Source organism: Scyliorhinus canicula, chromosome 7 (assembly GCF_902713615.1).
Source record: "Scyliorhinus canicula chromosome 7, sScyCan1.1, whole genome shotgun sequence".
In the NCBI taxonomy this organism is placed as follows: Eukaryota; Metazoa; Chordata; class Chondrichthyes; order Carcharhiniformes; family Scyliorhinidae; genus Scyliorhinus; species Scyliorhinus canicula.
The window spans coordinates 23139682-23161685 of record NC_052152.1 but is presented as its reverse complement, the minus strand read 5'-3'; the positions used below and the strand labels follow the sequence as shown (position 1 = coordinate 23161685).

General features: G+C 51.3%; 1 protein-coding gene across 4 annotated transcripts in view; it reads left to right on the top strand.

The window, feature by feature from the left end:
• LOC119968782 (lebercilin-like protein) overlaps nucleotides 1-22004 on the top strand; it is a 155846-nt gene that overhangs the window by 94379 nt on the left and 39463 nt on the right. For all 4 annotated transcript variants that reach the window (XM_038801513.1, XM_038801512.1, XM_038801515.1 and 1 more), the window contains one exon: nucleotides 13503-13593. In XM_038801513.1, coding sequence (XP_038657441.1) covers nucleotides 13503-13593 — 91 coding nt within the window. The remainder of the gene's footprint in view (nucleotides 1-13502; nucleotides 13594-22004) is intronic.

Genomic DNA, 22004 nt, shown 5'->3' with positions numbered 1-22004 from the left:
GTGGCCCGGTTTCATACCAGGTCTGTATTCGAGATCAGCTGATGAAGCGTCACCTGAATGATGGAATCATAGAATGCCTACAGTACAGACGGAGACCATTCAGTCCATTGAGTCAACACCGATTCTCTGATTCCCTAGCTGGGCACACCGTATCCCCGTAACACCACCTAACCTTTCGGACACCAAGGGGCGATTTATCATGGCCAATCCACCCAACACCTTTGGTCTGTGGGAAGAAACCGAAGCACCCGAAGGAAACCCACGCAGACACGGGGAAAATATAGAAACTACACACCGACACGCGAGGCTGGAATTGAACCCGAATCCCTGGTGCTGCAAGACAACAGTGCTAACCACTGTGCCATCCATAGATCACTTTTGTGCCCAGCAGTCTTCTGCTCCGGAGACTCCTCAGGGGAATTCTATCCCAGTCCAGACGCCGTTTAGATGTCTCCTCGGTGGAAGTCCACCACCGGTTACTCTGGTCCCACAGTCTGCACTCCCAATGCATCTTCTTCTCCTCGTGATACCGAAGTGCCTGATGTCTGGTTGTCTGATTCCGATATGGAGATAAAGACCACTGGGGTCTGTCATAACATCCACTCATGTATATCATGAGATGCAGACTGGCAGTGATTGACACATAGGGTAACCAATGAACACACACGACACAGAACGACCAATCTCCAGACAGGATACCACCACTATAAAGCCCACAGGGCATTAAGGCTCTCTCTCTCTCAAAGGACACGGCTCGGGACATAGTCACAGGCCAACGAATATCATCACCATGTGATAGAGAGCTAGTCTGGTCAAGCCAGTAGGAGGTTATCAGTTAGGTTAATAGAGTGTCAACCCACAGCAGATTATGTACAGCAATCAACAGGTTCAATAAAACAGTGTTGGGCCATCTCCTGTGTCAGAAGCCTGTTTCTCGTTTTACTACATCCAGTTGCAGTCGATGTTAGACCTACACAGATAACACATCATGGTACCAGAGAGCAATTAACTCTAATGAACCTACCTAAAGTGAATCTGCAACAACCAGCACGCAGCCATCCAGTGGCATGGAAAAGATCCAACCTCCTCCGCAACTCCAGATCGCCGGCAACCTCGGCGCCAACTGGAAAGTCTTCGAACAGAAGTGTCTCCGATATATCAAAGCCTCCGGCCTCGAGGCAGCATCGGATGCCTGAAAGATCGCGCTGTTCCTGTCGACTGCGGAGATCACGCCATCCACATCTATAACTCGCTCACATTTGCCGATGGCGAAGACAAGACGAAGTTCAAGACGGTTCTGCTGAAATTCGACAACCACTGCGACATTTAGATGAATGAGAGCTTTGAACGGTATATCTTCTAACAGAGGCTTCAGGGTAAGGAGGAACCTTTTCAGTCCTTCTTGACCCATCTCCGCATCCTAGCGCAGTCACGTATTTATGACTCGACGGCTGATTCCATGATCCGGGATCAGATCGTTTTTGGGGTCCAGTCTGACTCAAAATCAAACAGTTGATTCTCTCCGTTGCCATCGAAACGTGTGTTGTCCATGAGCATGCCAGGAATCGTTACTCCCGCATCAGGCCGGCAGAAAATGCAAAACTAGCCTCTCACGAGGAGAGTGCCCGTTTCGCGCGCTTTTCCCGGGTCCCTACGCATGCGCGCCACGACCGGGTGGACAACGAGGCCGAAGACCCCGATGCGCATGTGCGAATGTTGGCTGACTGCACTGTGCATGCGCGATGGCGCACAGAACGCACTGGCGTCAGCGTCATGACGTATCCAAATTGTGGCTTCGCCCATTTAAAGTGGCAATGTCCAGCCAAAGGAAGGCGATGTCTACAGTGTGGAAAGCCTGGGCATTACGCGGCCTCCTGCAGGTCCGCTCCACCGAGCAACAGCCAGCGACCCCGGCTGCAGCGCAGACGTGTCCGCTGTGTACAACAAGGCTTGCAGGATTCTGATCCCAACAGCGCACTGGACCCCGATGCTGACTGCCTCGAGTCTCCATACCGGGTGGGCATAATCACCACGCGCGAGGTAGCCTCCACCATGCCTGCAAACCGCCTTTCAATCCTCACTGTGGATCCTGATGACGAATGGTGTGCTGTCGTCACGGTTAAGCAGTCTCGCATCCAATTTAAATTGGACACTGCCGCATTTGCAAACTTCATATCACAGTCGGACTTCGGCAGCATCCGAGACCAACCTAGCATTCTTCCACCAGCCTGCCAGCTCCTTGACTACAATGACAATGCCATAGCTGCCAGCGGATCGTGTCAGCTAGGTGTATATCACAAGTCAATCAAGACGACGTTATGACTCGAGATCGTCCGGCCTGACAAGGCATCCCTGCTCGATGCTCGTGCATGCAAACTCCTAAATCTGGTCCAACGCGTCCATGCCATGTCCTTGACACCGACGACTGCCTCAACCAATGTAAATCTCCAGGCTGAGATAGACAACATTCTCACGCAATACCACAACGTGTTTGATGGAATGGGCACCTTCCCATATCGTTACAAGGTATTGCTCAAACCGAATGCCACCCCAGTCATCCATGCACCACGCTGGGGGCCGGCCCCTCTCAAGGATCGTTTGAAAACGCAGCGACGAGAGCTCCAAGACCAGGGTATCATCTCAAAGGTCACAGAACCAACAGACTGGGTCAGCTCCATGGTCTGCGTCAAGAAGTCCTCTGGTGAACTCCGCATTTGCATTGATCCCAAAGACCTGAATCACAACATCATGCGCGAGCACTACCCGATCCCAAAGCGGGAAGAGTTAACCTGTCAGATGGCTCATGTCAAATTCTTTACCAAGCTGGACGCCTACCATGGGTTCTGGCAGATACAGCTGGACAAGTCCAGTCAAAAGCTGTGCACGTTTAACACTCCGTTCGGCAGGTATTGCTAGAACCGCATGCCTTTTGGTATCATATCAGCTTCCAAAGTATTTCATTGCATAATGGAGCAAATGATGGAGGGCATCGAGGGGGTGCGAGTCTATGTGGACGACGTGATCATCTGGTCCACGATGTCCGAGGATCACATCCCTCGCCTCAAACATGTTTTCCAGAGGATTAATGAAAACGGCCTCCAGCTCAACAGGGCCAAATGCTCATTTGGTAGGTCCGCTATCAAGTTTCTGGGTGACCACATTTAACAGCAGGGTGTGCAACCTGATGCTGACAAGGTGCTGGCAATCAATGCCATGAAGATTCCAGAGCACAAAAGGCAGTCCTCCCTTTCCTCGGGATGGTGAATTTTCTCGAGAAATTCATTCCCAACATGGCATCCCACACCACAGCCCTCCGAAATCTTGTAAAAAAGTCGACAGTGTTCCAGTGGCTTCCTGCACATCAAGCGGAGTGGCTTGAGCTGAAGGCGAAGCTCACCACAGCCCCAGTACTGGCATTCTTTGACCCAACCAAGGATACGAAGATATCCACAGACACAAGCTAGGACGACATTGGGGCGGTGCTCCTCCAGCGAGACGACTCCTCGGCCTGGGCTCCAGTGGCATACACCTCCAGGGCCATGACTCCGACCGAACAACGGTATTCCCAGATCGAAAAGGATGCTTGGGTCTCCTGACAGGAATAGTTAAGTTTCATGACTACGTATACGGCCTGCCAAAGTTCACGGTGGAAACAGACCTCAGGCCTTTCGTCCACATAATCCAAAAGGATTTAAATGACATGACACCTCGGCTGCAGCAAATTCTTCTTCATCTCCGCCGATATGATTTCGAACTCGTCTACACATCGGGTAAGGAGCTGATCGTCGCGGATGCTCGATCCCGATCCATCACCACGCCGTGTGAACAGGGCGACTTCATTCGCCACATTGAAGCACAGGTGCAGTTGTGTGCCAGCAACCTCCCAGCCACCGATGAACGAGTTATACATAGAACATTGAACACTACAGCGCAGTATGGGCCCTTCGGCCCTCGATGTTGCGCCGACCTGTGAAACCATCTGAAGCCTATCTGACCTACACTATTCCATTTTCATCCATATGTCTATCCAGTGACCACTTAAATGCCCTTAAAGTTGGCGAGTCTACTACTGTTGCAGGCAGGGCGTTCCACACCCCTACTACTCTCTGAGTAAAGAAACTGCCTCTGATATCTGTCCTATATCTATCACCCCTCAATTTAAAGCTATGTCCCCTCGTGTTGGTCATCACCATCCGAGGAAAAAGACTCTCACTGTCCACCCTATCTAACCCTCTGACTATCTTATATGTCTCTATTAAGTCACCTCTCAGCCTTCTCCTCTCTAACGAAAACAACCTCAATTCCCTGAGCCTTTCCTCGTAAGACCTTCCCTCCATACCAGGCAACATCCTAGTAAATCTCCTCTGAACCCTTTCCAAAGCTTCCACATCCTTCCTATAATGTGGTGACCAGAACTGCACGCAGTACTCCAGGTGCGGCCGCACCAGAGTTATGTACAGCTGCAGCATGACATAACTGGTTCCGAAACTCAATCCCCCTGCTTATAAAGGCTAGCACACCATATGCCTTCTTAACAGCCCTATTAACCTGGGTGACAACTTTCAGGGATTTATGTACCTGGATGCCGAGATCTCTCTGTTCATCTACACTACCAAGAATCTTGCCATTAGCCCAGTACTCTGCATTCCTGTTACTCCTTCCAAAGTGAACCACCTCACACTTTTCCGCATTAAACTCCATCTGCCACCTCTCAGCCCAGCTCTGCAGCTTATCTATGTCCCTCTGTATCCTATAACATCCTTCAGCACTATCCACAACTCCACCGACCTTCGTGTCATCTGCAAATTTACTAACCCATCCTTCTACACCCTCTTCCATATCATTTATAAAAATGACAAACAGCAGTGGCCCCAAAACAGATCCTTGCGGTACACCACTAGTAACTGAACTCCAGGATGAACATTTGCCATCAACCACCACCCTCTGTCTTCTTTCAGCTAGCCAATTACTGATCCAAACCGCTAAATCACCTTCAATTCCATACTTCCTTATTTTCTGCAATAGCCTACCGTGGGGAACCTTATCAAACGCCTTACTGAAATCCATATACACCACATCAACAGCTTTACCCTGATCCACCTGTTTGGTCACCTTCTCAAAAAACTCAATAAGGTTTGTGAGGCATGACCTACCCTTCACAAAACCGTGTTGACTATCGCTAATCAACTTGTTCTTTTCAAGATGATTATAAACCCTATCTCTTATAACCTTTTCCAACATTTTACCCACAACCGAAGTAAGGCTCACAGGTCTATAATTACCAGGGTTGTCTCTACTCCCCTTCTTGAACAAGGGGACAACATTTGCGATCCTCCAGTCTTCCGGCACTATTCCTGTCGACAAAGATGACATAAATATCAAGGACAAAGGCTCTGCAATCTCCTCCCTGGCTTCCCAGAGAATCCTAGGATAAATCCCATCTGGCCCAGGGGACTTATCTATTTTAAATTTAATATCTATTTAAAACTCATCAAATATGCGAAGAGACTGCCAAAGATCCCCTACTGCAGCACGTGATGAAGCACCTCGCCCATGCCTGGCAAAGGGGGCAGTGCCCCCAGTTCTTCAACGTTAAGGACGAGCTGGCGGTTGTTGAGGGGATCCTTCTTAAACTAGATAGAATCGTCATTCCCCAAAGTATGCAAAACATGGTGCTCAGACAGATCCATGAGGGTCACCCGGGGGTCGAGAAATGTCGACGCAGAGCTCGGCAGGCAGTTTACTGGCCTGGCATCAGCCAGGACATTGCCAACACAGTCCTCAACTGCACAACATGCCAGAAGTTTCAACCAGCTCAGCCCTAGGAACCGCTGCAACAGCACGAGATTGTGACCTCTCCGTGGTCCAAGGTGGGGATAGACCTCTTTCGCGCCAATGGGCGTGATTACGTGCTTGGTTGACTACTTCTCCAGCGACCCGGAAGTGGTGAAACTGTTGGACCTCACGTTCAAGTCCGTCATCAAAGCCTGCAAAGAGACGTTTGCCAGGTATGGGATACCACTCACGGTAATGAGTGACAACGATCCATGTTTATACAGAGTGGTCCGACTTTGCACAATCCTACCACTTTAGTCATATCGCATCCAGTCCCCATTACCCGCAATCAAACGGGAAGGCCGAGAAAGGGATCCAGATTGTCAAGCGGTTGCTGTGCAAGGCCGACTCAGCCTTGGATTTCAACCTGGTGCTATTGGCGTACAGGGCAACCCCTCTGTCGACGGGTTTATCTCCAGCGCAGTTGCTCCTGAGGATGACTGTTCCAGCCATCCATGTTCCAGGCCTTGACCACCTCAAGGTGCTGCAGAAGGTGTAGCGATCCAGGGACCAGCAAAAGATCACGTATGATGCTCATGCCACGGATCTGCCTGCGCTGGCTCCAGCCGATGTTGTTTGCGTTCAGCTGCCTGAGGGAGGTTGGTCAGCCTCAGCTGTTGTCGTCAGACAGGCTGCTCCCAGGTCTTTCGTTGTCCAAATAGCTGACGGCTCCATTTTACGGCGCAACAGGAGGGCGCTGCATAAGGTTCCCTGCCCATCACCCAACCACACTTCTCCGCATGTTATCATGCCTCCTCCGGATGTCTTGCACCACGAGGCCACCGATCTGGCAGCGATCCCACCTGTCCACAAGGCCACCGAGATGGCGGCCATCCTGCCTGTCCAGGTGCCGGCATCCCCCCTCCATCTGTGCGGCGATCAACAAGAATTCGTCGCCCACCACAAAGACTGAATCTATAGACTTAAATCTTGTAAATTTTGTTGAGTTTGCTCTGTATCTGCACGATAGACACCTTCCCATGTACATATGTTCATTCATTCCCCACTTGTACATAGTTATGCATACACATACAGCCACGTTCCAAAATTTATTTTAAAAGGGGGAGATGTCATAATATCCACTCATGTATATTATGAGATGCAGACAGGCAGTGATTGACAGACAGGATAACCAATGAACATACACGACACAGAACGACCAATCACCAGACAGGACACCACCACTATAAAGCCCACAGGGCATTAAGACTCTCTCTCTCTCTCACAGGTCACGGCTGGGGAGATAGTCACAGTGCACAGGCCAACGAACATCATCTCCATGTGGTAGAGAGCTAGTCTGGTCAAGCCAGTAGGAGGTTATCAGTTAGGTTAATAGAGTGTCAACCCACAGCAGATTATGTACAGCAATCAGCAGGTTCAATAAAACAGTGTTCGACCATCTCCTGTGTCGGAAGCCTGTTTCTCATTTTACTGCATCCAGTTGCAGTCGATGTTAGACCAACACAGATAACACATCAGGGTCTCTGACCCGGACATCGTTTTCGGCCACGTTTGGAGGGTTCTATGCCCAGGTGGTCCAGCCGCAGGTGTCGTTCTCTGGCTCGTTATTCTCTGGCTGATCCGGTCCCACTGCCGGCAAATGGGGCCACCCGCTGCCCGCTGGGATGGTGCCGGCTTCTTCTGTTCCTTCCTTGTTGTCAGTATTTTTAACTTCTTCGTCTGCTCCTCGTCTTCATTGTCCCCAAGGGGTCTTCGGACTTTGGCGGGGGGAGGGGGGATGTAATAACCTCCATGGAACACACGGGGCTGGGCTTTTATCCCGTGTTCCCCCGCTAACTACGGATCTGATACCATGTTGCATACAAATTCGGCCAGATAGGAACCGACTGATAGAGAGAGGGGACCCGGTGAGGTTCAACCAGGCCATTTGTAAATAGTACGTATTGTAAATGAGGATCTTTTTTGTGCTACTTGTCTGACTCCCTTCGCCTTTATCAAAATCTCATTCAATGGTGGAGCAGACTTAATGAGCCGTGTGACCTACTTCTGCTCCTGCATCTTTTGGTCTTATGGTCAATTGACATGCCTGGAGTCTAACTGAGTGCCACTGATTGCTGCTCAGCCTTTAACCTTGACACGCTGACCTCCAAATTTTCTGACAGCCATGGTTTGCCTGCACCATTGGCCAACTGTGCGAGCAAATAAATTCCCTTAGACGGTTGGCAATGGTACACTGCTCAAGGGGTGCACTCCGAATCCTTGGCTGTGTGGTGAGATTTGTTTTGACAAGTGTCCCCAAAAGACCAGGTTGCACGCAAGACCTTGGAGTGAAGCACCTGCACCCTGCCCTCCCCACTCTGGTACAAACAAGGTCAGGGATCGTGGAAAATGATGTCATTGGTCCAGCTGCAGTGACTATCCCAGAAAGGAGAAAGCAGTGTTCTGGAATTTCTGCTGTCTCTCCCTCCACCACTGTAACTGTACCAGATCCCGGTTTATGTGGGTAAACTGGATTTACACCACATTGCTGGCACAATTACACAGAGGAGTGAGAGTTCTGGGCAATGATGTTCTTTGAATAATAATAAATAATTAACTCGGATTCTCAGACTAAACTGCCGAACTGTAATGATGTGATTGTGTGCTGTTGCAACGTCTCTGCTGTTCGGGACTATTCACACTGTGCACCATCCTCCTTCAGAGCAACTTGCTCCCAGATCTCTCTGAATTGTGTTCAGTAAAACAGCTAACTAAGGAATGAGAGTCTCCCAAGTTGACACTGGAGGGTGAAGGCTGTGTTGGCCTGTTCCCAATTACTTTATCTCACTTCACACAGGCAGTAGGTCTGAGCCAACAATTGTAAATTGCCATCCTATTTTATTGTCCGTGACAACGAGCCTCACCCATTAGTGGCACAGGTCAGGAAATCTCAGGTGTGCTCCCTACAATTTTCCATCCATTAAAACTAATGAGTGGAAAATCATAGCGAGAATACCCGCAGGAGTGTGATTTCATAAACTCAGCCTTATAAAAAACATGTCATTCTACTGCCTCCTCTCAGTGCAGGTGATGTGTGACTACAGGTTTTCAAAATTAAATTTCAACCTACTATTCTCATTTCAGGTTGGGGAACAGTTCCATGGAGAGCAGCAGATTACTGGTATCTAACCCACATGGTTATACTTAATGAGCTGGATTTTGTGTTTCCCCCATGAAAGCTTTGACAATGGGGTGGGGTGGGGTGGGGTGGGGGGTGGGGGGGGATAGGCAAACAAAATCAAGCAGGTGGCCTGCCCACCATGGGCCAATTGGACAATTAGTTCCCCACTCGAGGGATTTAATCCCCCACAGGTTTCCCCGTCCCCTCTCCAAGATCAGGCTCTCAAAGGTGGGACTCCCATGTTCCAAGGGGCGGAGGTCTTGCCATGCCTCTCTTAATTGGCATCAGGGCATATAATGACAATGCAGCATTTGTCATTCTGTGGATGGGCACATCCCACTCCCCTCTGACATTTTAGCTGGGTGGGGCAGGAACTGTGGCAGCCAGTAAAATCTAGCCCCATATGTGAGACTTGGTCAGGGTATGGGCCTGAAATCTGTCCGTCCACTCATTGTCCATGTGTCTGCAAGCTTCAGCAAGAGACACTGTATAGTAATCAGCAGTAAAATCTCTGGCCAGTTTTTCTCCTTTATGAGATTATGATGCCAATATTGAGTTTCCAATGTGACCCTGGTTAAAATCAGCCATCTCCAGAGAGACCATGGGCTGAAACTGGGTTTTTCCTAGTTTGTGTGTTTCAGCATGTTAACACAATGACCATTTCCATATAGAGAACACTCTTAGTTCTCATCTCCATCATTTTATCTGTGTCCTTCCTTTAGCCATGAAAATAATTAAATTCTTGGGCGGAATTCTCCATCCCGCCGCATCCGTTTTCTGATACGGCACGCTCCCGCCAGCAGGATACTCCATCCCGCCGCATCCGGTTTCTGATACGGCACGCTCCCGCCAGCAGGATACTCCATCCCGCCGCATCCGGTTTCTGATGCAGCACACTCCCGCCAGCAGGATACTCCATCCCGCCGTACCCGGTTTCTGATACGGCACGCTCCCGCCAGCAGGATACTCCATCCCGCCGCACCCGGTTTCTGATACGGCACGCTCCCGCCAGCAGCAGGATACTCCATCCCGCCGTACCCGGTTTCTGATGCGGCACGCTCCCGCCAGCAGGATACTCCATCCCGCCATACCCGGTTTCTGATGCAGCACGCTCCCGCCAGCAGCAGGATACTCCATCCCGCCGTACCCGGTTTCTGATACGGCACGCTCCCGCCAGCAGGATACTCCATCCCGCCGTACCCGGTTTCTGATGCGGCACGCTCCCGCCAGCAGGATACTCCATCCCGCCGTACCCGGTTTCTGATACGGCACGCTCCCGCCAGCAGCAGGATACTCCATCCCGCCATACCCGGTTTCTGATGCAGCACGCTCCCGCCAGCAGCAGGATACTCCATCCCGCCATACCCGGTTTCTGATACGGCACGCTCCCGCCAGCAGGATACTCCATCCCGCCATACCCGGTTTCTGATGCGGCACGCTCCCGCCAGCAGGATACTCCATCCCGCCGTACCCGGTTTCTGATACGGCACGCTCCCGCCAGCAGGATACTCCATCCCGCCATACCCGTTTTCTGATACGGCACGCTCCCGCCAGCAGCAGGATACTCCATCCCGCCGTACCCGGTTTCTGATGCGGCACGCTCCCGCCAGCAGCAGGATACTCCATCCCACCGTACCCGTTTTCTGATACGGCACGCTCCCGCCAGCAGGATACTCCATCCCACCGTACCCGGTTTCTGATGCAGCACGCTCCCGCCAGCAGGATACTCCATCCCGCCGTACCCGGTTTCTGATGCAGCACGCTCCCGCCAGCAGCAGGATACTCCATCCCGCCGTACCCGTTTTCTGATACGGCACGCTCCCGCCAGCAGCAGGATACTCCATCCCGCCGTACCCGGTTTCTGATGCGGCACGCTCCTGCCAGCAGCAGGATACTCCATCCCGCCGTACCCGGTTTCTGATGCGGCACGCTCCCGCCAGCAGGATACTCCATCCCGCCATACCCGGTTTCTGATGCGGCACGCTCCCGCCAGCAGGATACTCCATCCCGCCGTACCCGGTTTCTGATACGGCACGCTCCCGCCAGCAGGATACTCCATCCCGCCGTACCCGGTTTCTGATGCAGCACGCTCCCGCCAGCAGCAGGATACTCCATCCCGCCGTACCCGTTTTCTGATACGGCACGCTCCCGCCAGCAGCAGGATACTCCATCCCGCCGTACCCGGTTTCTGATGCAGCACGCTCCCGCCAGCAGGATACTCCATCCCGCCATACCCGGTTTCTGATACGGCACGCTCCCGCCAGCAGGATACTCCATCCCGCCGTACCCGGTTTCTGATGCAGCACGCTCCCGCCAGCAGCAGGATACTCCATCCCGCCACACCCGGTTTCTGATACGGCACGCTCCCGCCAGTAGCAGGATACTCCATCCCGCCGTACCCGGTTTCTGATACGGCACGCTCCCGCCAGCAGGATACTCCATCCCGCCGTACCCGGTTTCTGATACGGCACGCTCCCGCCAGCAGCAGGATACTCCATCCCGCCGTACCCGGTTTCTGATGCGGCACGCTCCCGCCAGCAGCAGGATACTCCATCCCGCCGTACCCGGTTTCTGATGCGGCACGCTCCCGCCAGCAGCAGGATACTCCATCCCGCCGTACCCGGTTTCTGATGCGGCACGCTCCCGCCAGCAGGATACTCCATCCCGCCATACCCGGTTTCTGATGCGGCACGCTCCCGCCAGCAGCAGGATACTCCATCCCGCCGTACCCGGTTTCTGATGCGGCACGCTCCCGCCAGCAGCAGGATACTCCATCCCGCCGTACCCGGTTTCTGATGCGGCACGCTCCCGCCAGCAGCAGGATACTCCATCCCGCCACACCCGGTTTCTGATGCAGCACGCTCCCGCCAGCAGGATACTCCATCCCGCCGTACCCGGTTTCTGATGCGGCACACTACCACCAGCAGCAGGATACTCCATCCCGCCGTACCCGGTTTCTGATACGGCTCGCTCCCGCCAGCAGGATACTCCATCCCGCCGTACCCGGTTTCTGATGCAGCACGCTCCCGCCAGCAGCAGGATACTCCATCCCGCCGTACCCGGTTTCTGATGCGGCACGCTCCCGCCAGCAGGATACTCCATCCCGCCGTACCCGGTTTCTGATGCGGCACGCTCCCGCCAGCAGCAGGATACTCCATCCCGCCGTACCCGGTTTCTGATGCGGCACGCTCCCGCCAGCAGCAGGATACTCCATCCCGCCGTACCCGTTTTCTGATGCGGCACGCTCCCGCCAGCAGGATACTCCATCCCGCCATACCCGGTTTCTGATGCAGCACGCTCCCGCCAGCAGGATACTCCATCCCGCCGTACCCGGTTTCTGATGCGGCACGCTCCCGCCAGCAGCAGGATACTCCATCCCGCCGTACCCGGTTTCTGATGCGGCACGCTCCCGCCAGCAGCAGGATACTCCATCCCGCCGTACCCGGTTTCTGATACGGCACACCCCCGCCAACAGCAGGATACTCCATCCCGCCACACCCGGTTTCTGATACGGCACGCTCCCGCCAGCAGGATACTCCATCCCGCCGTACCCGGTTTCTGATGCGGCACGCTCCCGCCAGCAGGATACTCCATCCCGCCGTACCTGGTTTCTGATGCGGCACGCTCCCGCCAGCAGGATACTCCATCCCGCCGTACCCGGTTTCTGATACGGCACGCTCCCGCCAGCAGGATACTCCATCCCGCCGTACCCGGTTTCTGATGCAGCACGCTCCCGCCAGCAGGATACTCCATCCCGCCGTACCCGGTTTCTGATACGGCACGCTCCCGCCAGCAGCAGGATACTCCATCCCACCGTACCCGGTTTCTGATACGGCACACTCCCGCCAGCAGCAGGGTACTCCATCCCGCCGTACCCGTTTTCTCCTGCGGCACGCTCCCGCCAGCAGGATACTCCATCCCACCGTACCCGGTTTCTGATACGGCACACTCCCGCCAGCAGCAGGATACTCCATCCCGCCGTACCCGGTTTCTGATGCAGCACGCTCCCGCCAGCAGCAGGATACTCCATTACGGAGCTACTTTTCATATGGATACCAATTCCATTCTTTGGTTACTTTTTGAGACTGGGAAAAGTCCAAGGGTAAAAGTCAATCAAGGCAGACTTTCTTTCAGGTTTCTGAATCAAACTGCAATAAGAAATATTCTTCGCACAAACAACAACATTTGTTTCTTATGAAACTCCAGTATTACTTTCGCACCATCTCGTCACACTGCACCGTTGGCCTGGAGGGCAGATTAACAGCCTGTCCTTAGGTCCTGGCTTGTGTGGAGTTGCAGCTGTACCTTCAGGTAAACCAAAACAGGAAAGACCTACCAAGCCAACCCTGTGCCTCTTACTGTTCCCGCGAAACCTCAGCTAAAGTCAGAAAATCAGACACACAAACATCCTGCTATCCGGAGACTCTTTGAACTTTATTAAAACTCATTCTCTGCAAAACAATGTGTGAAGTTTTCAGTGAGATGACTTTTCATATGAGTAATTGTACTATGCATGCTCCTGACAATAATTCTTAATTTTTCTTAGGAAAAAGAAAGACAGCTAGGAGTTAAAAATATCTATGCTAATCGGGTGCTGCTGAACCATTCAAAGAACATGTCATCACCAAGACATAAAGGTACATTGTTCTAAATTGTGTGAGTAGACCTAAGGCGGGATTCTCTGTCCTGGTACGGCGCGTCTGCCGGCAGCGGGATCCTCCGCCCCACCATCCGGCCAATGGGGTTGCCTATTGTGGGCACCCTCGCGCCATCGGAGATCTGCGGGCGTGAGTGTGCTGCCGGCGAAACAGAGGATACCGCTGATGGAGAATTACAGAAAATAACAGTGTTAGACCGTCCGACGCATGCAGCCCAGAGGGTAGGTAGTTGGTGGCCTCAGTGGCCAGGCCTCTCAGTCATGGCAGCCGGTATAGTTACTGTCATGTAGTGCAGGGTGGGGGTTCAGGCACCCTCCAGGCTGAGATGTAGGGTTACGGGTGTGTAGGACAGGGTTGGTGCCAGGGGCACAGTGCTGCCTACTTGTCCTGGCCGCCCTGAGGAGGTTAGGGGCTAGGGCATAATTCTGTATATAAGTTATCACATTAAACACCTGTTCACAATGTTACAACCTGCCTCAGTGCTCTGTCAGATGGTCTGGGGGCTGGGCTGGCTAGAAAAGGGGGGGGGGGGGGGGGGGGTGGAAATGGGGGAATGTTTGGGGGGGGGGGTGAATGGGTGGACATTGTGAGTGGCCTGGGTTACCCACCCTCCCTCCCGAACCGCATCTTCAGGAGGTTGAAGCACAGCTCGCTCACACTCCTGGTTGCTGAATGGGCGTCGTTGTAGCGTGTCTCCACATCCGTCTGTGGTCTCCGGATAGGTGCCATCAGCCACGACTGCAGTGGGTAACCCATGTCACCCAAGGACCAGCTCCCCAGTGGGGGGCGTCTCAAAACATGTCAAGAATCGTCAAGTGTGCCAGGATGAAGGCATTGTGTACATTGTCCAGGTACCAGGTGCAGACGTGCATGATGTGCAACTGATGGTCCCATATTAGCTGTATGTTCACCAAGTGGAACCCCTTTCAGTTTGTGTAGAGCGACCTGTCATCTGCAGGTAATCGGAGAGGGACATGCATCCCGTCGATCACACCCTGGACCCAGAGCAACCCATCAGTGGCGGCAGACCCCGCTGCTCAGGCATCCTGGTGGGTTCGGTCCACATTGAAATGGATGTATTGAGCCGCCTGGGCATATAGGGCCTCCGTGGTGGCGCGGATGGACATGTGAGATCCCGGACAGGTCCCCACTCAGCACCTGGAGGGACCCCAATGTGTAAAGGCTTCACTTGACGGCCACCGGGAGCAGGTGTCCTCCCCCATACCCCCATCTGGCAGATATTTCGCACTGTCTCACTGCTCAGCCAGAATCTTCGATGGCATGCCCGGTCCGGCAGGACCTCGAATGACAGGCGCTGCCGATACACACGAGGCCTCGTGCGACGGCTTCTTAGCTCCTCCTCCTCCTCCTCCTCCTCTGCCTGTTGGGTAGCCGGTTCTCCATCCTGGGTGGCTGCCTCTTGTTCCTCTGCGGCATGTTCCACTGCTGCAGCTTCCTCCTCCTCAGGCAGCGCCAACTCATACAGCCGCAGTACATCTCCCCAAAGCTGCAGTGACTAGCAGGAAGGCCACTATTGCTGGTTGAATTCCAATATCCATTGCTTGCTGGGGGTGAAAGACCATCATATTAGCATGGTGCACACCCCCGTGCCCAACCAGGTCCATCGGGTTACATGATGTCCCTGGTTGGCACTGCGGGCTCCGCCCCCAATATGTTCCCTCCCCTCTCCCCACCCCCAATTCCTGCACTCCTGGCCCCGGCACATGTCCCTGATGCTAGGGGTACCATTGGCTGGCACTGTCCTTGCCAGCAGTATGTTCCATGGCCCTGCCCAGTTCCCCCATAGGGGCTACTGTAGCCGTGGCCGTTGGATAGGCCACCTGATGCCCCGCTGACATGTGGTGGCCATGTTTGGGGGGGGGGGGGGATTGATGGGGGCACAACCAGAGGGCTGGTGTCACTCTGCAGAACCAGGGGCCAAGGTGGGTGGTCAGTGGGGTGCGCAGTAAGATGGCCGCCTTGCAGGCCATGGTAATGGACCGCAGGTGGCGATCTGTGATTGGACACTGCCACAGTCCCGTGGGGCTCACCCCAGTCACTTGGCCTGTTCCCCCATCACCCCGCGTCCCCCCGGCCCTGGCCAGATGCCCCACCCTAGCCAGCCCTGCCATTTTCCAGCCCGGCAGCCCACAGTCGTGCCTCTCTGTGTCCTACCTCCTCTCTCTGTCCCGGATCAGCCATGACGCCGGTGTCACGATTTTTAAAAACACAAGCGAACCAGGCCATTGGGAACTCGACCCATCAAAGACAGAGAATCATAGAGGTCCCAGAGAATACAGGGTCGCCCCGCTAATGATGTGTAAAGGTGTTTATTGTACGTGCGTTCCGGAATGCATTAACGCCGCTGTCGAGGTGACAGAGAAGTGCGATTTGGCATCGGAACTTATTCTCTGCACAATCGCGTTACACAATTTCGGCAACAGCCAATCGAGAATCCCGCCCCTGATATTTTGAAACTATGTCCCCAGTTCTAGTCTCTCCCACGAGCAGACAAGGGGAAAAATCCTCTCAGAATCCACTATGTCAAGTTCCTTCTGGACCTTACATGTTTCAATAAGATCACCTCTATTCTTCTGAACTTCAATTGATATAGGCTGAACCTGTCCAATCTTTCTTCATAGGATAATCCCTTCATCCCAGGAATCAGTTCAATGTACCGTCTCTGAATTGCTTATAATGCAATTGGAATTTTTTAAGTGGCCTCGCCAACACCCTATACAAGTGTAGCAAAACCTCTCGACTTCCATATTCCATTTTCCGTGCAATAAATATCAAGATTCCATTTGCCTTCTTAATCACTTGCTGGGTCTGGACACTCGGGTTCCTCTGTACCGCCAAGTTCTTTTTAAAGCATTCTCCATTAAAATAATATATTGCTTTTTATTTTTCCTGCCAAAGGGACAAGTTCACATTTTTCCATGTTATATTTCTTTGCCAATTTTTGCTCACTCATTTAACCGACCCCGATCGCCTTGCAGATTCCTTACATTCTCCTCACACTTTACTTCACTACCTATCTTTCTGCCATCAGCAAAAGTAGAACCCATGGGCGGAATTCTCCATTCCGCCACAGCCCTTTTCTGGTGCAACGCGCCTCCTCCGGCAGTGGGATCCTCCTTCCCGGCAGCCGGACAACAAGGTTTCCCATTGTGGGAACCCCCATGCAGTCGGGAAACTCGCGGGTGTAAGTGCGCTGCCGGCAAAGTAGAGGGTCCCGCTTATGGACGCTGATGAACGCTGCATACGTTTGGTCCCTTCATTCAAGCCATTTATACAGATTGCAGGGTGGCACGGTGGGTTGCCTCATGGCGCCAAGGTCCCAGGTTCGATCCCAGCTCTGGTCACTGTCCGTGTGGAGTTTGCACATTCTCCCAGTGTTTGCATGGGTTTCGCCCCCACAACTCAAAAATGTGCAGAGTAGGTGAATTGGCCACGCTAAATTGCCCCTTAATTAGAAAAAATTAATTGGGTACTCTAAATTTCTAAAATAAATAAAAAATTTATACAGATTGTAAATAGCTGAAACCCCAGCGATGATCCCTGTTACACTCTCTAGTAACAGCTTACCAACCCGAAAATGATCCATTTTTCCCCACGCTGTTTGCTTTTAGCCAAATAATCCTCTATCCATGCTAATATGTTTCCCCCTGTGCAGTAACCTTTGATGTGGTACTTTATTAATTATCAAACCCCTTTTAAAATCTAAGTATACCACGTCTGCATGTTCCACTTTATCCACATTCCTTGTATTACCTCAAAGTACTCAAATGAATTAGTCAGACATGATTTCAGGAAGTGTAAATATTAAAAATCAAAATACACAACCCCAAACCACCAAAAACAAGCCTGCCTATAAGTTGCAAGAGAGGTAGTGGTGGTGGTGGCGAGGGGGGGGGGCATTATCGTATTTCATTCAGGATCTCAAGTACATTTGGGAGACTGACCTAATTTTACCAGATTTTAGCTAAGTTTCCCTGGAACTAAAAACAGAAATAAAGTCAGGCAGCACCTGTGAAGAGAGAAACAGAATTCACATTGGAGGTTCACGAAATTTCATCAGAACCATTAATCATGGCCTCTCTACTCCAGCTCGAATGGCATCCACCACCCCAGCCACCACAACCCCCATCCTCGAGCTGTAATCAGCAACACTGAACTGTCCCAATTGTCGGGGACCGTCCCTGTCAAACTGCCTGTATGCTCGGCCGCAGGAAATGAAAAAGAAAATATTAATGAGGTCCTTCCACTATTATCAGCAGGCGGTCTGGCTCCCTCAGATTTCAGGGTTCTAAACACACTACCATGCTCCTCTGCACCCTTCCTGGATAACTTGACCACAAAGCAAATACTTCAGTGAGGTGTTTGAGATGTCTCTTTCCTAATGAGACATTAAATCAAGATTCTGTTTGTTTGTTTTGGTGGTTACTGTTAGAAATGCCTTGATAACCTAATTATAACAGATCGTCTTGTCAAGACTTTTTGATCATGTTCTTTATTTTAACATTGCACAATGAAAATGATTATGTAACCAGTCAAAATAAAAATTCCCCCTTTAAACAGGCCCCAGTGACGTTGAACTTGCAGGCTTCAGCCACTAGGTGTCATTTTAGCTCCATGGTATCTTGATTGCTATAATCCTCTGACACAATGAGTGATGCCCGATTTGAAGAGTCTAGCGATCTTCTTGCTGTGTTCAAACTGGCTGCCTACCTAGTAAGCCATTGCACTTCCAAATAGTTCATTGCATGTGAACTGTTTTGGGATGTTCCTGAAAACAATGTGCTGCATTAAATGCAGAGGTGAGCCATATTGTCTAACCACTGCTCTATCTCAACACCCATTGCTCTAGCACAACATGTGTAATAATGTATTTGCACTACTGTCACGTGAGGGAGATATTAGGAAATTAGGTCTAGAAATTAGACCACAATGTAGCAGGCAATTTAGGGGTTAAACAGACTGAGGGGAAAAAAAAACCTGCTAGCACAGAGTCAGAGGGGTATGCCCACACCTGGCATGAGTTACATTGTCCATTCAGACTTAAACTCAGACCTAGTGGAAATACACAGGATAGCTTGATTCAGCGAGGGTGAGTCACACAAGATCCATTCTCCTTGTGGACATTCCTGTCTGACCAGTTATTTGCCCATTACACAGTCTGATGGCCTCTTTGTCCGTCAAAGGCAGGTTAAAGCAATAGCATGGCTCTGCTCCTTTGTGTGAGGGCTGGATGAAGCTTAGCGAGAGAGAGAGAGAGAGAGAGAGAGTTCTGTTTTGAACAGGTACAGTGAGAAGGCTTTGGAAATCGAGCAAGAAGGTCATGAAAGTTGCCACCAAGGCAGCCTTTGGAAAAAGCGTTCAAAACCAATACCCCACCAGAAGAAAAATTGCTTCGCAAATGCAAGTATTGCCTTTGTCTGTCTGTGAAAGTGACATGAGGGTTGCATGTTCTGTTATAGTGTTGTTTAATGGGAACTAGTGAGTTAAGGTTACTAAACTGCATGTAATCTGTTATTGTTAGGGTTAAGTTTAAAAGTTTAAATGTTGTTTTCTTTTAATAAAGTTTGCTTATAAAATAACCAAGCCCTATTTCTTATCTTGTCATCTCTGGAACAAATCGATCTTTCCGCATCATCTTAAAACTTAAGTTATGGCTCTGGCTCAGCCTGGGTGGCACGATAGCAGTGGTTAGCACAGTCTGTGCGGAGTTTGCATGTTCTCCCCGTGTCTGCGTGTGTTTCCTCTGGATGCTCCGGTTTCCTCCCACAGTCCAAAGATGTGCGGGTTAGGTGGATTGGCTATGCTAAATTGCCCTTAGTGTCCAAAAAGGTTAGGTGGGGTTACGGGGATATGGTGGAGGTGTGGGCTTAAGTGGGGTGCTCTTTCCAAGGGCCAGTGCAGACTCGATGGGCCGAATGGCCTCCTTCTGCACTGTAAATTCTAAGATTCTTAGCCACTGTTGAGGGCTGACCAAGCATCTGTAACACTACCCTTGCTATGAACAAATTCAATAAAAAAAAAATAGGGAGCAAAATGAAACTTACTCCTGCTGTTTTAATGTCAAACCAGACTCAGTGATATATAAAGTGATGAAGAACCTCTCAAGAGCTGCTGCATTATTTAATTGCGATGCTGCAAACTTTGCAGAAGGGGATGCTACTGCACCACTAAAGCACATAGGCAGATAGACTGGAGAAAAAATGTTTTAATTTAATTCTAAGAATATAAATAGTCCCAGTCCCACGGGTTCCTCCATTTTAGGTGTCCATGAACATACAGCAATGTAATTGATTATTAAATATTCTGAAATGAATACCATAACACCAAGTATACATATGCACAATTGTAAAGTGTATCTAGAGTGTAATCTGTTTTTAAAAAAAGACACCTATCTCCATTCTCCTCAAATCATCAAGTCAAGTTGTTCCACCTAAATAACTAATTGAACTTATTTCCTCCTGATCGAACTAATAGAGAATCATTGTTCTTCACCTGAGTGGAACCCTGTTACTCTGCGAGATGCTCTGCTCTAATGGCCCAGCTAAGAATTTAAACTGATTGCAACGGGCAGATTAAAGTTACTGGTACCACTCACATGTGCAGCCACCTACAGGAAACCCAAGCAGGTATAAGATCTCCATGCTTGGCATTAGAATTAACTGGATAAATGTACTTGTGGGAAGCACACAAACTGGAGGAGAATGGACACCGAGCAAGAATGGAGAAGTATGGGGAGATGACTGAAGGCCTTTGGATGCATTTTAAATGTAAGGAGAGTCGAGTGAGATGATTCGGAGGAAAATTCCAGAAGAAGCATAGTGATCACTCAAGGCTTTAACAATAATGATGATGTGAAGAAAGCTTCAGACTCAGATGGGTGAATGCTGTGAGTGGAAAGACAGAAGTGGCAGAGATTGGATGTCATTGTGGATGGGTTTGTAAATATGGATGAGGTTTTTGAAATCAGTTTGCCAAGAGAAAGGATGCCGGCAGAGTTTGGAGGATGAGGGTAGTGTGGTCAGCAGGATTTGGGTACGGTGCCAAGACTGATGTTCTGGGTGAGTTAGAGTTTAGGAGGTGAGTTATAGCCAGATCATTGTTTCAAAGTTCAGCCTGGAGGTAATAACAATGCGGATGAGTGTTTCAGAGGTAATGAGAGTGAGATAGCGATGGAGGTGCATGGTGTTTTACATGTGGAACCATGAAGTAATGCATACTGCTTGATGCGGCCATCAATTCACGCGAAACAGAGTTTAGATGTAAACTGTGGCTTTAAATCGACTAGAACAGTGCCTGCCTGCGACTGAGAGCCGCCTACAGGGCAGCTGCTCTTTATACCTCCCCTCTCGGGGAGGAGCCAGGGGCAGAGCCCACAAGGCACCAACATGATACATCACAGGTAATACCTTACAATGGTCCATAGGTTATCATAGAATTTACAGTGCAGAAGGAGGCCATTCGGCCCATTGAGTCTGCACCGGCTCTTGGAAAGAGCACCCTGCCCAAGGTCAACACCTCCACCCTGTCCCCATAACCCAGTAACCCCACCCAACACTAAGGGCAATTTTGGACACCAAGGGCAATTTTGGACACCAAGGGCAATTTATCATGCCCAATCCACCTAACCTGCACATCTTTGGACTGTGGGAGGAAACCAGAGCACCCGGAGGAAACCCACGCACACACGGGGATGATGTGCAGACTCCGCACAGACAGTGACCCAAGCCGGAATCAAACCTGGGACCCTGGAGCTGTGAAGCAATTGTGCTATCCACAATGGTACCGTGCTGCTCAAATGGGCAACAGCGTGGTACAGTTACATATAGTGCATGGTTACTGCAAGACGTTCACCACATTCACCCCCTGTTAAAAAAATGAAGTCTGGCGGGGGCGAAGGGTTCACACGTTCAGCCTGTCCGGCTCCCAGATCGTGCACTCTGATCGCCGAAGCTCTGGTATTGCAGCTGGCCCGGGTATCGAGCTCATCCGTGCGGGCATGGGTAGTGAAGTTGCCGGTGCGGGCACAGACGCGGACTCCGGGAGTGTGTCTTCTGGAGCTTCATTCCTGTGGGTCGGTGAAGGGGGAATGGCGGGCAGGAGGGGGTGAGGGTGCCATGTAGGGGTGGGGGCGCTGGTCAGAGTAGGTTGGGTGGGGTAAGTTGGGGTGGCGGTGGTAGTGGAACCTGCGGGCGCTAGGTCCCAGAGGGAAACTGTATCCTGTCGGCCATCGGTGTGTTCTATGTATGCGTACTGGGGGTTGATGTGTAGGAACTGGACCCTCTCGACCAGGGGGTCGGACTTATGGCTCCTGACGTGTTTGCGGAGTAGGACGGGCACCGGTGTCTTCAGCCAGGACGGAAGCGGGGCCC